The sequence below is a fragment of the Rhinolophus sinicus genome, chromosome 2 (assembly GCF_057876585.1).
Source record: "Rhinolophus sinicus isolate RSI-liver-muscle chromosome 2, RSI-T2T, whole genome shotgun sequence".
NCBI lineage: Eukaryota > Metazoa > Chordata > Mammalia > Chiroptera > Rhinolophidae > Rhinolophus > Rhinolophus sinicus.
In genome coordinates this window covers 124,038,304-124,057,103 of record NC_142502.1, presented here as the reverse complement: position 1 = coordinate 124,057,103, position 18,800 = coordinate 124,038,304, and the positions used below count along the sequence as shown (strand labels likewise).

The 18,800-nt window shown below is 36.0% G+C and overlaps 1 protein-coding gene across 8 annotated transcripts in view; it reads right to left on the bottom strand.

Annotated features, from left to right (window-relative positions):
* Window positions 1-18,800, bottom strand: part of REV1 (REV1 DNA directed polymerase) — a 93,424-nt gene that overhangs the window by 30,059 nt on the left and 44,565 nt on the right. For 5 of the 8 annotated variants that reach the window (XM_019753821.3, XM_019753822.3, XM_088796021.1 and 2 more), the window contains 5 exons: window positions 17,676-17,844; window positions 11,451-11,603; window positions 7,653-8,359; window positions 5,086-5,193; window positions 3,235-3,351 (listed from right to left, as the gene is read on the bottom strand). In XM_019753821.3, the coding sequence (XP_019609380.2) occupies window positions 3,235-3,351; window positions 5,086-5,193; window positions 7,653-8,359; window positions 11,451-11,603; window positions 17,676-17,844 (1,254 nt within the window). Of the gene's footprint in view, window positions 1-587; window positions 749-3,234; window positions 3,352-5,085; window positions 5,194-5,298; window positions 7,594-7,652; window positions 8,360-11,450; window positions 11,604-17,675; window positions 17,845-18,800 lie in introns of those variants that run through there. The other 3 variants (XM_088796025.1, XM_088796024.1, XM_074332373.2) reach the window with 2 other exon arrangements.

The window sequence follows — 18,800 nt, the reverse complement described above, 5'->3', positions numbered from 1 at the left end:
CCAGCACCTATACACACAGAGCATAAATGCAAATCTAATTCTGAGGACTGCCACCTTAATGAGGTCAAACCCCACTTGCTCCAAAACTAAAAACAGCTGAGTATATAATATGAGCTATGATTTCTGATATATTGTGACTAACATATGCTGACTATGAAAAATTAAAGACAGAATGCTGAGCAGACTAGCCAGTGTTTCTGAAGGGCCTTGGAAGGCTAAACACCCACTTTAATAGTCCATTATTCTAAGCTGAAAATCTTTTAAGAATTTCAGAATTGTGAGTACCACAGTTCAAGAGGCTGCTACTAAACCAAAATAATAATAATAATAATAATAATAATAATAATAACAACAAAGAGCTAAAGCTTGAATGGCCACAACCAGCTTCCTTTCAGAAAGGTATAACCATGAGTTATGCATTAAAAACGGGAGCTAGGTGACTTTATTTGAAGGGCTAGTTAAGTAAGATTCCTGTCTTGACAGTTACAGACAACCATGCTTGAGGTGAGAACAGTGTGAGTTCCCTGCGCTCCCAACGCCCTGCCGGAGGGGCTGCGCCTTGGGTCCCTCTGGCTGGGCTGGCTGACCTTTTCCACAGTGCAGCAGAGTGCGAGGGTCCCTCCACCAGCGCAGTGAGTTGCTTCAAGGGAGACTCGGGGAAATGCAGGGACACACTGTCCTCACTGGAGGGCAAAGTAGAGAACTGCTCATCAAAACTTGACAAACTAGACGGGCACATGGAGAAGGTGGAGGAACGGTTGGAGAAATCAGAGGCCAGGACCCAAGTCTGTGAAAAAGAAATCGCTGAGAATAAATCTATGGCCAGTACGATTTTAAAAACTGTTGTTTTTAGAATGAGCACTGAAGGGCTAGGAAATATGTGCATTCTGGAATCCAGTCACGAAATCTCGAGAATCAAAGGATTCCAGATAATGAGGTCATCAATGAGAAGTGTCACCGCTGAACCCCGCTCAGGAGGCAGCCAGCTACCAAAGGAAGCCACAGATGGAGAGCCCCTGCTTGTCCTGTCTGTTTGACAAAGAGTTTCTGAATATGACGAGTAAGAAACTAAAGCTTCTACAAAGGACTAAAGATGCTACTTATTCTAATGCTTTGCTAGACATATAAGCCAAAACATTATAATTGGATTTTTTTTTTTAAAAAACAAGCTAGTGTGCAGAAGCTTAAGATTCTAATTCCTAAGTTGATCCACAATATTTTTAAATTTGGTGTCATACCTAATAAGGACCCAGAGAAAGAAAGATAAGGAATAAAAAGAAAAAGGAACAAAGGTACTGAAAAAACAAGTTCTAACTACAAGCTTAGTTGCAACCAAACTTTATAGTACAGGACAATCTATTCATTTTATATGTGGCAAATATTTTGGTAAGCTCTAACTGGGCCAAAAGGCTTAGGACATAAAAGTGAATGACATCAAGTTAAAGAAAGAATATAAAATACAAAGTACCATATTCACCTTTTCTAGTGACAGGAAAATCTATTGACAGTTTTCAAGGGCAGGTGAAATTTTAATACTTCTAATATTTACCTTCTGGTTTACCACCCATACTAGAGGTGGAGGGATGTGAATTATAAAAGGTCATTACAATGTTATGAAAATCCAGTGGCTAAATTGATGAAGACAATTAAGTAACTAGTGACAGTAAGTATTCTGTTAATAAACTGTTTATAGTCAGATCATTTGTGATGGAAGGAAAGACATAAGAGGACTGGCTCTCTGCTACTCCTAAGAAATGTGCACTTGCCAAGGCCACAACTCCAGATGCAGACTGCTGAAATAGGACGCGTGTAGCAAACACAAGATTCTACCCACTGGAGAAACTCTGAGCACTGAGTAACTGAGAGATGTTAATAAACGGTTATGCACATAGTACTTTTTCCTTCTTTCAACCTTCATTCAGTAAGGTTTTACTGAGTGTCCAATATGTGACAATAATTGTGTATTTTCCATCAAGCTATTAATTTGTTGTTTAGAACTTAAGATTTCATCTTTGAATGTCACCAGAAAAATAAAAAGAAAAACCAACCTACCACAAAACCATACTACCAATACCTAAGAAACTACCCATATTGTCAAATACAACAAGACAACTAAATTCCAATGAGCTCATATTAGTCAACATCTACTCATAACATACAAAATGCTAGAATCTCAAAAATCTCTTAAAAGATTTAAAGACAAAAAAAAAAACTTTAGGAAATTTGGAAAACATGGATACACATGAAGCATAAATATGTACAATTATTTTCTTATGTACTTATATCATGTAAACAGATGACCACAACAAAAAGACTGTAATCCCAAAAAAACGTCCAAAGCGATATCCACTAGCTTTCCTTTGGCTTTAATTTCATTTAGATTACTGCTAAAATCAACCCAAGATTTTCAGTTTTATAACTGAAAATTAGGTACCTGAAATTGGGCTGAAATTTAACAGCATGCCTTCCATTCCACTGTGTATCTAATTTCTGGCTACTAGATTCTGATTAGTACTTTTCTCAAAAACTAGTTAGAAAAATTTTTTGTGGCTTTGCAGACATCCATGAGGAAACTGATCAATGTCAAAGAACTCAATTTCTAAGCAAATATTTCTCAGGGAATTCACTCATGGGAATAAAAAAAGATATGAAAATCTTAACAGCATTGTGATTAGTATAAATATATGATTTTTATTTATTAGTAGCCAAAATTTAAAAGCCAGAGAGGTAAGAAAATGTTTCTCATATGAAATGGGTTCAACAAAGGTATGAGGAATGATTGCCGGTATTTATCTTATTCCAATAAACTAAACTCCCACCGTTTCTTACTGCTCTTACATAAATCTTTAGCAACACAAACTTTAGCGTCTTTACTGTCATCAGTGACCAAACAACTAGCAATTAACTCTCAAGTCTAGAAGCTTCCACAAAATAATGTACATGATTTTCCTCCCAACCTAAATTTCTACAAACTAATCACAATTTTTAAAACATCCTTTACTCTCTGTCCCAGGAAAATATCATCATCTAATTCAAAAAAGCATAGCTATAAACCAGTTGTTTGTATCATTACATTCGGATTTTGCTTTAAGTTGTCACTGACATCCTTAAAACCCTCGAATAAAAAAGCTGATTATTTCAGCTCTGCTTTCGTTTCTGTAATAATACCAACAGCAAAATCCAGAAGTCTTCAACAGCAGCACTATGACTTCAAAGAGAGCTCGTTATGTGTACCTGCTTTGCCTTTCAGGATTTTATTCTGGTAATACTGCCACTCCAACTGGGGGTTAGCGCCAGGACGTAAAGGTGCCCTTCCCGTGCCTCTATTACTTGTAACAGCCACTGGTTTTCCTGTGTTGAGGAAAAGAATAAAATTATTTTTAAATCTAAGTACAGGGATGTTAACAACACTGACAGCATGTAAGGAAAATTTTTCAAAGGATTTTGAAAATATGGCATTTTCTCTTTAGCTTTATTTAGGTGTTAACCCATAAAAGAGCTATTATCTCTAAAGATTACCATGCACCCCTACAAAACTATTCATGATCATTTGGATGCATTTCTTCAACTTGAAAGCAACACTATCACTTAACTTTCCATGGTTTTTATTTGGTTTCTTACAGTTGGAAAACAGGTAACTTAGAGTCAGACTGGAGGGGTGGGGAGAGAAAGAAAAGCTAAGTATATTTAGATTTTTAATATTTCTGGTTATCAAAAAAGTAAGGTAACAACTAAAATAATCTTTAATTTTACAGCAAGAAACACAAATTAAATATATATGCAGAGGAATCACAATCTGACCTACTATATAATACAACATGAGTACACAGTCCTTAGTTTTTGGTTTAGTTATAACATTTTTCATGTATCACTTCCCTGTGTGTAAATTACAAGATAACTATAACTTCTGAAGCGATACCATGAAAACTTCATATATATTACACTGAATTCATTGTTTTAAGCAAAAAAAATAATGCATCAAAAAGTCACTCATGGGATAAAATCCATTCTTTAACATTCTAAATATTCCTTGCAGAGCTGAAGTTGCAATCACTCAGGACAAAAATAAAGCCCCAGTATTAACCCCAGCAGCCTCCGTGCTTTTCTTAAAGGAAGAACTGACTCTCAGAAGAAAATGCTAACAGTTACATCTTTCAGAAACAGACGGAACCACTGAAAAATCCAGAATAAGTATTTAAAAAAGTACTGATTAGCTTACAAATATCTGAAATTCCATTAAAACAAAGACCGCACAGATGACAACTATTTTAATGGTATTCAGTAACAGTTATTCTACAGTCAAAAAGTTGGAATGTTCACCCTGTACAGGACAGTTTAGTCAAGAGAAAGCCTAGTGACTACAGTTGCAAAGACGCTACCATAAAATTCCCATTTATTGGGGCCGGCCCGGTGGCTCAGGCCGTTAGAGCTCCATGCTCCTAACGCCGAAGGCTGCCGGTTCGATTCCCACATGGGCCAGTGGGCTCTCAACCACAAGGTTGCCGGTTCAGCTCCTCGAGTCCCGCAAGGGATGGTGGGCTCTGCCCCCTGCAACTAAGACTGAACACGGCACCTTAAGCTGAGCTGCCGCTGAGCTCCCAGATGGCTCAGTTGGTTGGACGGGCTCTCAACCAAAAGGTTGCCAGTTTGACTCCCTCCAAGGGATGGTGGGCTGTGCCCCCTGCTACTAGAAACGGCAACTAGACCTGGAGCTGAGCTGCGCCCTCCACAATAAAGTCCTGTTCCCCTTCCCCAATAAAATCTTTAAAAACAACAACAACAAAAAACCCTCCCATTTATTAACAAATAGTAAATATAAAAGAAAGCAGGTCCCTGCCTACATTAGTCTCAGATGACAGAGCCTTCAGCTAAAGATGAGTGTTCTTCCTTAAAGATCCAATTTCTATTGGGAGAAAAAAACTTTTCAAATTTCCCTACGTCTTTCTTAACAATGAATATTTGGAAGCAGGAATTGATTCTGCCAAGGAAAATTAGAATATTTCCTTAAAAAGATTTTGTGATCCCTTAGAATATATATTTATAACAATGTATCAATTTTCTTAAAACATAAACAAGAATACAGACCTTTGAGATCTGGTCTATTTCGTATACCCACTGACACAAAGAAGCAATCCATATCAACATGCATTATACAGCTCTGATGTCTGGGTGAACTCAATACTGACATATTTCCTAGAAGGAAAAAGAAAATGTTCAAACACCAAACTAGTTTTTAATATATACATTAAAAAAATCAGGTCTAGTTAAATTTTAGAAATTGTGTTTTTAAATGCTTACAAGTAGAATGAAGTCTTAAAAAAAAACCCAGACTCTATTAATCTTCTATCACCTCAAGAAAAGTCAAATTTGTTTCTTTAGCTCTAAAAATAATTCAGAGATCAGAATGAGCTTCCAAACATAATTCAAATCAATTCTGAAGATATTAATACCATGTTTCCTAATCTATATTCTAATAATTCTCTAATTAAAAGTTTGTCTAAATACTTATACTAAAATTATTTGTGTGTCATTTTATAAAGATACCTAAAGATGTTTTCATATATTTCGGTAGATGGAGCTAAGTAACTTTAGGTGGACACTATTCCATGCAGTCTACAAACATTCCTTGGTAAAATAACAAAAACTGCTACTATTATTGAGTGCTTGGTAGGTGTCAGCCACTGTTGTTTCAATAGCACTATGAGACAGGTAATCCTATTATCCCCATTTTACAGATTAATAACTTGCCTAAGTCATACAGCCAGTAAGAGGCTGAGCTGGCATCTAATCCCAGGCAGTCTGATTTCAGAGCCCTCAAACCACCACCCTATTGTTCTAAACAAATAAACTTAAAAAACAGTCTATAAAGCAAAAATCTGTGTACAAATTCTCCTTATGCCATTAAACACAATTGAAAATCAGCTCTGAAGCTTACATACCACTTTTAAGGAGATAAAGATCAGTGTCCTCTCCTAACGTCTCTGGTTTCTAATTACCTTGAGCTATAAGGAGACTCATCAGAGTTATTTTAACAGGTATCCAGCCACAACCAAAGCTTTCTTCTCCATCGCTCTCGTCCTTTTCCTTTCCCTTGGTCCTCTAAGACACACAAGTCTTGAAAATAAGAACCCTGAGCTTGTAAAAAGTTCTGATCTCCTAAAAGCGTTTTCCTCTGCTGGATTTAAGGATACTTGTACTGAAGGTTACTCTTCATAACAGGCTTTGACAAACTTATATTTACTCTCCCAAAAGGTTCAGATGACTCCATTCACTAAGTTGTGACTGAAAGCATTTACCTAGTTCTCAATACGTGCGAGGCCCTGAGCCTTGGTTCATGTCATCTTCCTTAAGCTCACGGCCCCACCAGGGCAGCAGCATGGACTACCGCTCAGGCCACTGCCGAGGGAAACTGAGACTCAGAGAGGTGTCGACTTGCCCATGGTCCTGCTGCATGCGAGTGGCAGAGCCAGGACTGGGGTTCAGGCTATCCTACCTAACTTCAAAGCCACACCCTTCCTGGCTCCCCTCTATATTACCTTGAGAAATAATTAGTACAATAAATCTTAACAATCATAATTCTGCGGTATAAAAGTATTACATAAACACAATGCAAACAACCCAAAACAATGACTTTGAACATTCAAGCAGTACAGGAGGCATATACCAAATACCTACTGAATGCTTTTATACAACACAAAATTTCCTCATTTAATTCCCATTCACGGAACTAATGCATAAGACGTCTTTGAAGCTCTCAAAATTAAATGGCCTTTAGGTTACAAGGCTAAGGCATGATGTCAGGATAATCTAATACTTACAATATTATTCTGAAATACTTCATAAATAACAAAAGCATTTAGAAACACATCAAACACAGGACAATATGACAGAAAAAGCCCACACGGAGAGGCTCTCACTTTCTAGGACAGAACCATGAGCTTCTCTCTGCACCTCAGTTTCCACAGCTATAAATTAAAGGGTAATGTTAGAGATTCTCTGAGATCCCTCCCCTGGGAAAAAAAAAAGTATAATCTGTAAAAAGAACTAAAACTTCAAACCAGGTACCAATTTGTAACTGGCACAGAAATATAGCCTGTAACTGCTGGTTTTGTTTGTTTTTGATGACAGGTATTAAAAACAAAACAGAATTAACCAATCTACTTAAGTATGAAAATACTTAATCTCACTCAAAGTTTACCACTATAATGATAACAGCTATGTCAGTTACTTAATTACTTAAAAATCATTAAGATGCAAGCTTCTTGAAATCAACAGTTACTCTTACCAAACCAATTCATTCTTACAGGAGTTTAAGCACTGAATATAATACACGTTATATATTACAAAGTTCAAAACTTCAACAACTTATAAAGTCTACATGAGGAATGAATGTTAAGAATCCCAAGGCTGTTACTGTTTAAATTTAAGAAATATCAATTAGCCACACTTAAATCTAATTAAGTAAAAAGTATTTTCACAAATAAGAAAGTTTTCTATAATCCATTATACTTATTGTAACTTACATAACCTGACATTCCTAAAGACTTTTAGATTATGAGAGCTTGATATTAATCCGAATACCAATGATAGCTTAAGAACAAAATGAACAAGCATGACTGTTTCTTAAGAAAACAATTTTAGTAAGTATCTACCTGTGTCAGTTACAAGTGCAGACCTGCCTGTTTTCATTTTTTTTAACTTTTCCCTTCCTGGAAAGATACCATTACTTTGTCTTTGTAGGGTATTGACAAACTCAGTCAATTCACACTTCCACGTTGATATGTGATGCAGTCTTGAGTGAGAATAGAAGTCTGAAATAAAACTGCAGTCGGAGGGTTTGAATGGCACTGAAGGCGTTGCCTTGCTAAGAGCAGGTACCGAAGAAGTGCTTTTTGTGCTTGAAGGCCCCTGGACAGTGGAGTGGTGAGCACCATTTATTTTTGTGTTAGTGTGCAAAGATGACAACGAGGAGGAACTAGTTCTGTGTGGATTCCGCAAAGCATCTGTGTCTCTGGTGGAGAGTGACACCTGATGCCCACCGCAGTCTCTTAAATCAGAGCTGCTGTGCTCAACCTTCCCCTCCTCCTGGGCAGAGTCTGGGGACAGCCTGCTGGCAACACTGGTGCCCATGGGCACCAAGCAAGCCTGTGTCTTTAAGGCACCGTTAGAGCTATGAGTGTGTCCATTAAAAATGGCAGGGCTGTCTCTGTGATGCGGAATTCCGTTTTGTTTCCTTCCTGGAAAGATCTGCTCCAGCTCTACAAAACTAAAATCATTATTTGCATCTTCTTCATTGCAACTGTTCATTCCATTGACTTTGACTTCGTTTTCTGTCTCAATCTTCTTAATTATATGATTTCTAAAGCAGGAAAAAAAATTGTTCGTAAATTAATGATGCCTGACTTTAAAGCTAAAACAATTTTTCATTTAAATACTGTCTTAGTAATACACATTTTGACATTTCCCCCAAAACACTAAAGATGAAGCCACAAATTTTATATTCTTTTTCTTGAGATAATTCTTTGCTAAACCAAAGTAGCAAAAGAAGTAGGAAAATTCTAGAACATTAACAGTCTTTTAGTTTTGTTTTTTAAAATAACTTCACACACTCCCAAAGAAGAAATATAATGGAAATCTTTTAAGATTGAAGAAAAAATCCAAAAAAATTATTTCAATTACTTTTCCCACTAAAATTAATTGGGTTCTGTAAGCTCTAAATATCCAGTTTGTAGCACAGCATCTGGAACATACTACGTAGTCAATAAAAAATTGCTGAATTAACATATATTCATTATGGGGCCTTAAAGGGGCCAACTGTTGCACAACTAGAGAAAAAGAAAGAACCAGGTCAATGTGTATAGGTAAGTCAGTAAAGTTGGTCCCTAGAAAAATGAGGACGTTTGCCCTAATAACAAGGGAAATGGCATTTCATTTCTAAGAAAAGCATATTTAGATGCCAAGGAGGTCCAAGGCAACCTGGACCAAGTTTCCTGATGTCAGGTTTATAAATAAATGCAGGTCCTATGGCAAATGTGATGCTAAATTCACATTCTGGCTCCTCTAGAGGTTTGCTTGGTAGTACTCTATAATAAAAACATAACTCATTTGCAGTCACAAGAATCATCTAAGTAACAAAAGCAAAAACCTGAAGTACAGAGCATTAATTCATTCTCAGAAACACCCAAAGCATTAATCCAATTCTGTTTCAGGCTCCAGATGAGGGTACCATACACAATACTAAGGCATAAGAGAGATTACCACATTATTACCAAGTTTGATCTAAAGTCCCTCATCCTAATACCAATGTGGTATATTAGTGAAGGCAGTCTGAATACACTTAAAAGTCATGCGAGTCAGATGCTAAACATTACCACCCATTTCTGGGTTGGCTCTAGCTGACCATCTCATGGAATATGACGGCCAACTCTGAGTAGGTCCAGTCCTCACAGATGATCACACAGTGAAAGGGAAAAAGACGACCAACTGGAAACAATTAAAAAAGGACAAAAATCGAATTTGTTACATGTCAGAGAAAGTCTGGCCCTTGACATAAAGACAAAGGGAGCAAAAAAAAAAAAAAATCACCTGAAAGAATTTCAAAGAAATTTGCAAAATGTATTGAACATACCAAAAAATAAGGATCACAGAAAGCAACAAAAGTGAAGTCAGAAAAGTCTTACATCTATTTTTCTGTGTCGCAAATATTAAGATTCCTTACATTTATAGTAGCAATACGTGCAACAGAAATGTGTATACTGGCAAGAGAACACAGTGCAAATATACATTTTTTTCTGTACTATAGTTTTTTAGCCTAGACAAATGGATATATTTACAAAGTATTGGAAACATGTCACTGGTAAATATACATTTATTAGGCAATAGAGTAAATATATGAATATCAAGAAGTAAAATCTAATAGGTAAATTCTTCCTAAAATTGACACAAAGAAGAATTTCAAAAAACACGTACAGTAGTCCCCTCCTTATCTGCAGTTTCACTTTCTAGTTTCAATAACTTGTAATTAGCTGCAGTCTGAAAATATTAAAATGGAGAATTTCATTTTAAAATGCAAAAATATTAAAGTATTAAAATAAATAAAATTAAATAAAATATTAAAATAAAAATATTAAATGGAGAATTCCAGAAATAAATAATTCTTAAGTTTTAAATCGTGTGTCTGAGTAGCCTCATTACCTAGGCATTTTATCATCTCACATAATCATAAGAAGGGTGACAGTACAATAAGGTATTTTGAAAGAGAGAGACAAACCTTATTGACTTAACTTTTAATACAGTATATTACAATTGTTCTATGTTATTAGTTATTGTTACTCTCTTACTGTGCCTAATTTATAAATTAAACTTCACCATAGGTATATATGTATAGGAAAAAACGTAGTGTACATGTTTTTAACATAGTATACATTATATTCCAAGACTCCCCATGGACAGTATTGAACCGTACCATCCACTGGGGTCTTGGAATATAATCCTCTGCAGATAAGGGAAGCTACTCTATTTTCTACTTTTATTAGTGTGGGAAAGAAAAAAACATGAAGTTGTGTATCGAAGAGGTTTTCTAATATTACTTGTATATCTTCACGATACTAAAACAATTAAAAGTTTTAGGCAATGTAAAAACATTTGAATATGCTTAAAGTGGGTACAAATTAAAGAACAAATGACAACAAAAACTACAGAAAGTAGTGATATCGGATCCTCCCAGATTAATTAGACTCCTGGTCTTTTGGAAAAAATATATACAACTCCCAAAGCAAGCAATTTCACAAATAAGGAGAAGGCTGATGATAATGAGCCACCTGATAATACAAGTTAAGGTCCACACCAATTAATTGTGAAACCAATTTACCTAGGATTATTGTAATTAAAGCTTAAATCAATATATTTTTAAAAATCGGTCTCAGGAATAAACTCTAGATTCACCTCTAACTCTGTAACAACTAAATTTTAGGGTCAACAACTAAATTTTCATTGATATAAAATATTTACAAATTTATAATTGTTATAAATTTAGAATTTTTCAAAAACAAACTAGAAATGTTAATATTTTTGTTAACTATCTTTATGCATGGCACATAAAAATATAGTTGGTGTAATCAGTTCATTTTCTGAGAAAGCAACACTCTATAGCAAATTTCTTGTGTGGAAATACTTTCAGGAAAATCCATGGAAAATTTTACTTCTAATTCAAGGTCCATTAGTTTAATGTGAGACTCTAAAACAACTGAAAAAGCTTCCCTATTTACATTTGATTTATGGAACTTTCACGATAAAAACAATTTTTAGGGAAGACACCCACACACCTATTTCAACATGTTTAACACAGATGAATGGCCAGGTTTCATATTTGTTTCCCTCCTCAGCAGAGCAGGGGCCATACCCACTGCTAACACCCAGCTCGGTAGCCTTCCCTCTCCAGACAAACTTACACCCTGCTGTTGAGCTGTTTGGCTCTATTGCTTGGACCAGGGACGGGGTCCTCAGGTTTGCATACAGGATTGAAGCTGAGAGCTTTCTGCACAGTGGACTGCTTGCTGTACAGCTGATAGGGGATGTAGGACAGGAGTCGTCCAGCTTTGATGCTGAAACAAAAAAGTAACACCTATTTAAGAGTTCAATACTAGGGGAAAATAAGCTTCAAGAAAAATCAGTGTTCTTAATAATGACAGTATTTCAACAAGTCACCTGTTTTCCTAGTTTATTCCTTCTCCCTCTGCCTTAGTGGTCTTAATATAATCTTACTTAAACACTTAAATTAAGAATGAATGACATTCCAGTCATAAAAAGATACATATGAGATTTAAAAAATGAGTGGCCAACAATCCTACATGAGACAAAAACAACTGTAGAGTAGGATGAGCAAAACTACAAGCAGAGTTGAACTAGTCAGTATTTTCATCATCATGATTTTAATATTTACCACAATTCTCCCTCAAGCAACTGACACAGAATCACTAAGCCTTTCTCAAATCCCATCTCACATACTAAGGTTTCCCAGAATAAGTAAACTGGATGATGATTCTCAATTTCCACAATTCTTGTTAGTTCTATTAAATGTGAAAAATTACAAAACAAAAAATAGGACAAAATAAACAACCTCAACTTTAATAGTAATAAATAATTTATACTATTCTTATGTATTTAAGACATCACCAGAAAAGACCAAGGCAACACCTGGATTACTGTAATATTAAATGATACTACTGTCACATTAATTCCAAACACCTCTTTCCTCTGTACTTCTTCAGAACTAAAACTAACTTGATTAAGTGGTCTTAAACTAATTTCTGCTTTCTAATAAATTGATTTATACATGGTTACTATACTGTTTAAAATATCATTTTTCAATTCAAATTTTAAAATAGCCAACCAATATATCTATGCTAACATACACACTTTAAAACAGGCCCCTTAAGTATCAGGAAATATTCCTAAACACATCTTGGGCTTTAAACCTAAAATATACCCGAAGGAAGTCGTATTTTAATTATTCTGGAAGAAATTATTAAATAGACTGAAAATAGTTTTCAAGAGTTTTGACATTTTAATTTTCTCAAAGGGCACTACAGAAAACATTTATTTAGAAAAGTAACAACCAGGTAAGAAATGACTGAATTGGCTTACAAAAAAACAATTTAAAATACCGAGTCAACTGTGAATACAGGAAAACATATATACTCTAAAAATGGAACTACATAATGTTTCAGACTATGGCCTTTATATATTAGTAGGTAGTTAGTCATTCTACCTCAAGTGCCTAAACAGTATCCAAAATGCTAAAACTACTAACTTATGATGGTAAAGAACATACTAGTGACAACACCTCAAGTTTCATTTACTTAAATAGACTTATTATTGGACTAAGTTAGTTTTATGAAGATTACAGATTATATTCAAATATTACAATCAAAATCCTAAAATTAGACCATTTATTACTTTATTCTGTATCAAACTTTTCTTCCTTCAGCAGCTGGTCTCAACTGTTGTGATCTCTCTCTTCCGATAGTATTCTCTCTCACTTGCCCTCGCCTCCCCCCAGAAATAGAGGCACTTAATACCTGAAGCAGGACCCTAACCCTAGCCTCGCACCCTTCTCCTCACATGTAGCTGTAACTCAGGGGAAGCAGAGAGTGAAACCACACCTGAAGGAGGCCAGAGGGCAATGAAGAGAGGAAATGCCTGTGATCGTGCTCGTTTCTCCCACCCACTAACAGCACGCTGGGGTGACGCGGCCTTTCAGGGTGCTCTCTACTATGGTCAACACTGATCACACACAGGGTGTAGGACCTTGTCCCACTCCTAACAACAGCCATGTCTCCCAGCAGAATTTTTAGGCTTATGTAACTAAGTCCATGGAGACTGATACACAATGAGAGCCAATTTAAATACTGCAGGTCTCAAATCAGATCTCCTCAGAGACACCTAGTAAAAGGAAGTAAAGCCCAATACACTACTGTTAGACAAGAAATTCTTTTAATCTGAAGCTAAAACCACTACATATTCATTGTATACTGCTAATCATTCCTGCTTATCTATTTATCTATCTACAGCTACACAGCCAGAAACATAATCTGAAAGCATATTTTTAAAAGATCTTCTTTAATATCTCTCAGGGATTAATTTGTAACAGTTTTTAATTTTGCCACTTAGAAAAAATAGAGCCAAATATCAAAATCAAAATTTCAAAAAGGAGCTTCATTTTACCAAAAGACGACTTCCTTACCTACTGAGCTTTCGATGTACTGTACACTGAAAATATATTCTGATTTTTATGAGTTTACATTTCATACAATGGATCAGACACATATTCATTGTAAGTGAAATACTCACCTACTTTGAAGAGTCTTAATTTAGTTCTTGCTTGGTCCTACAGCCCACTGCATTAAAGTTATATCTAAAACAAAACTTTGTATCTAATAGTTCTCTAAACCATATCCTATTTCTACCAAATCATAATGAATTTACACTGACAGTTATAACCAGATTTTGGGAAATTTTACAAAAATGAAGATGCAACAAAATCATCACTACATTAATTTCTATTCCAAACCTTCCTTGCTGGCTTGTAGTAATAGCACTTTCTTTATAGGACACAATTCTGTCCATCAAATGTGTTTACAGTTTCAGTCAATGTCACGGTCATCTATTAGAAAAGCAGCATCTAACATTGGTATCCCCATTGTCTATCCATTCAGGTATCCAAATTCTTCCATGTTCAAAAGTGATTTAAGGTAACAAAAGATGTGATTATGTGCTAAGGAAAAAATGAAGCTGTTTTTGCCTATTATTCCAGTATTATGCAAAAATCATCCTGATGTATCAAAATTAAAATTCCCTTCACCCCACCTCCACTACCTAAACTTTCCAACCACTCACCAAGACAAATGAGCTCAGAGAAGGAAATAAACAGGTATGAAAATATGTACATGACTTCTTGCCCTTTCTCCTACAGGGTCCAGATTGTATTTTTTTAGAGTCATGCACATTTGCTATGGAGAATAAATTGAGGGAAGACACAAAAACACAAGGGAAATGAAAAAAATCATGAAAGATAAAGTTGTAATCAGGTGAGTTGAATAAGCGCTGTAGTATTGACACTGCATGTAATTAGAAACAAAGTTTCAACCCATATGAAATATGGACCCTCAGAGTATCTGAATATATGACAAATGTGCTAACACAGAGTTTGGGAACTTAAAAAGGACAAACTGAGACTCAGTCACTCCCATGGAAGACCCCGGTGAGCGGCAGAATTGGAACAATGGAAACCACAGCCCTCCACTCACAGCAGAATCACGAGAAGAACCTAACCACAGGAGGCAGGCTCATATGCTAAGAAGACAACATAAAATGAAGAACAAAAACAAACTCGACCTGTAATAACTTAGGGCGATGTTTTCAAACTGTGTTCCATGGCACTCCTCAGGCTTGATGAGGCCATGGGTAGATCACAGCAGCTTCTCATAAACTATTTACTCTACACCTCAAATTTCAATGTAAAATTATTTGAAGAAAAGGAATATGGCAAAAATGTGAGCACTACTAACTTATACTATATGCAAGTGCAGGATTTGCAGGGCAGAGGTTTCAGTACAATAATCTCAGGCCTCACACTAATGCACACAAGGCTTCTTCTCATTAAGGACTGTCCTGCCCCTCGGCGCCCGGGGCCCTGTAATCATGCGTACATTAACTCAGGTTTCATGGCACACGCACAGACACCAGAGAATTCTAACCAAAGCCAAGTAATCACCCCACACACTAAGAAGTGGTAGTTGCTTTTAAAAATACTCAAACTAAAAACAAGAAAGGTAATCATAGAAATACTATCCTGTGTCATCCATTAAACAGCTAATACAATGTCGAAAATTTTAAGTAGAATAAAATCTCGTTAAAACACTGCTTAGAAGAAGAGATTAACAAGACTGGGATTAGAGTGCGCAAGAAAGCAGCACTGTGATTTAACCAAAAGGTCCCATGTTATGACACAGTAGCCACCGGGCATTTATTTTATGTATTAAGGTATATGCGCAGACTGATCCATTTCCACACGGGCCAGTTCACCTACAACAAGCTTAATTAAAGGACAAAGAACAGACCCAAGTAGGAGACAGAAAATGTGGACCCAAAGTCCTGCTGCTCTTGGGCAAATCAGGTAACCTTATTAGCCCTGCCTTCACATATATAAAATGAAAGAAATAGGCCATGTAATCATGATATCTTAACTCGCTTCAGTTATTTAAAAACAGATGATTAAGCCTGATTTCCCAGTAAAATGAAATCCATTAAGGTGAATTTAAAAACCTGTAACTGCCACAGTTGCTTTTTCTATTGCATTATTTCTCTAGTTGCATTCAACGCCAGAAGAAAGGGCAGGTGTAAAGAAAACAGCTGTAAGAAAAACACATTTTCGAAGCAAATCAAGTCCTACCCAGCAAGAGCCCTCTTTACCCCCATTTTCCTACTGTCCATGGATCGTCCCATTCCCTCCAAAGCCAGACTAGTATCTCCAGATCCAAATTCGAGACGTAGCACAAGGACAGGAGGGGAATGTCTGCGTGTGACAAGGCACAGCTGACTCTGGAATGATCCTTCTTATACTGAAAATGCCACCGTTCCTTTTAAAGGAGACACACACAGCTCAAGGCCGTGCTCACTGGTTTTATATAATGAATGGACAGTGGTGCGGTCTTGAGAACACAGCCCAAAGAATCAGGGAGATGCTCTAGGGATGGGCCTTCAACTTAATCCCCCCAGGTTTAAAAAACCCTTAAATCTATAAAATCCATTTGGCTTTCTGGAAACCAAATGAACTTATTTTAAAATGTACTTTTCACCTTTTGGAATTTATTTTTTAGTATTTACTGATGTCTACAGAATAAAAATAACAGCAATTACTTCTCATATATACGCCTCTGCAATGTACCAGGCGTTGTGCTAGCTTGCACAAATTATTTCCAGTTCTCACATAACCATAGCAGGTAGATATTAGCCTTCCTTTACAAATGAAGAGATGAAGTACAGGATGACTGCATAACTCTTCCTAAAGTTACACAAGATGACAGGGACACTCAATTCCTGAGTTCTGATGTGAACCCAGGTGTTTCCAGGGCCCAAGCCACAGCCCTCCCACTGCTCTGCTACTTCCCACTGAGTCTGCGCTGCTACACCTGCTATGCAAAGGAACTGAGCAGTACTAAATCTGCTGAATAAATTAACAGAAAGTGTCCAAGTTAGTGGAACTTAGGATTTAAAACAAACTGAAGTTGACTAAAACGAATAGTTTTAGTCAATTAGCACTAGAATTGTTTCACTAGCACCCCATTATACAATTTGACCATTCTTTCATAAAATGATTACAATCTATTCATACATAAAATTATGATTTTTAATATTTTTACTTTCAATTTTTATAAATCTAGCAATCACTCATACAGTAACATACCATTTCAAAATATAAGTCACTTAAGTTATGGCTCATGTCCAAAGGTACAGATGACATATAAATTTAGGTAGTTATGATGAATGGCCAACACCGACTTACAACATATCAATTCCAAACCAAAAGAAGAACCATACTATAATAACTAAGAAATATATATTAATACTGCAAATTGTTCTTCCTCTTTGCCCTCATTCCTACACATTACCTTGATCTTCTTTTTCCCCCTTAGCATGTGATACAGTTTACTCATTAACTTTTAACATGTGATAGTTTACTCATGAATTAAGCATATAGTTCAGTATCTGTTTCCCCCCAGTAGAATGTAAACTCCAAGTGATAGAGAAGAGATCTGTTTTGTTTGCTGATATTTCCCCACTACGTGGAGCACTGCCTACCCCATAATAGGTGCACAAATATTTGTCGAATGGATGACTTGCTTCATCAGCTCCCTCCCATCAGTGCTTCCTGCTGCTTACGTGAGTCATCGCCCCTAATTCCTGGCAGCTGAGGTTCCAAGAACACTAACGTACTACTTGACATCAAATCCTAGGCCACCGGAATTACCAATGCGAGGTTAAAGAGTATGGTAGTGTTGTTTAAGAAATTAATTACTTTTCACTCTTAAGGTAAAAGGCAATGTAAGTATCTGTAAGAGAACTAAAATGTATTCCAATTTTTAAAATTTTTTAATTAAAAAAATTAAACTTACCTTTCCACAATCCATTCTGGCCGAATTACTTTTTCCCCCTTTAATTCTTTAATTTTGGCAGTAGGAAGATTTGTGGCAATAATGTGTGTTGTTTTGGATCTGGAATAATACACATGGTATTGGCCTCCATGCAACATCATTAGCTTCCTCAATTCCTCAGCAGAAGGATCTGTAAAATCAATTATTAAAATATATTAAGAACTTTATATATAAGAAAGCGGAGTCCTAGCTGAATGATCCCCTAAACAGGCCATTCAACATTATCACTGGTTCACTTTCTCCTGGGCTGTGTTGCCAGTAAATGAAGTTGGGAGGTAAATCACAAGGTGACAAAGCTGTTTTGCCTCAGCACATCCTCTTCCTCTGGCTGCTGGAGACAGCCAACCAACACAAAACATCTACTGCCACGAGGTGCCTAGAAGAGCAAATAGGGACCTCAAGTAATGACTCAAATACGCATAATGGAGCAAGTATTTTTAAATTTTGACTACATTTAGCAACATGATATGGTACCTTATGTTTTTAAAAATTCACAACTATAAAGTCATTTATGGATCAGTTTACAGAGACTCTAATCCTACAGCTCCTTTAGAATATAGCAGGTCCTCAAATAAGGTCATTTCTTTATTAAGTTGATGAGATGCCCTACGAACTTAATTCTTGTTTGTATTAATTAGCCTGTGGTAAAACTGGTTTTGTTATATGTCATTTTGCTGAAAGTCACAGAACCTATCGATGACATTAAGTGAGGACTTATTTTAACACAGTCGTTGTCAGATAAACTGCTCATACTTACTATGAGCAGACTTACTGTAAGGTTTTAACAACAGACTTCACTCCTATGAAATAATTTTAAATTTTAAGAAAATATAAGAAAAGCTAAAATAATCTTATTCAGTTTCCTAATATGAATTTGCATCAAAGCCAAAAAACAAAGTTCACCAATACAGAAAAATATACTGCAGACCAAGAAACATAGTTTTCTTAATTTTGTTTCAAAATACTTTATTCTTAATAAAACCACGGAAACATAGCTTAAAACAAGAATCAATGTATTTTATGCTTTCCCATAAAAAGAAAGTTTTGACTCACTAGTTTGACTGGCATTCACTATTATCACATTAA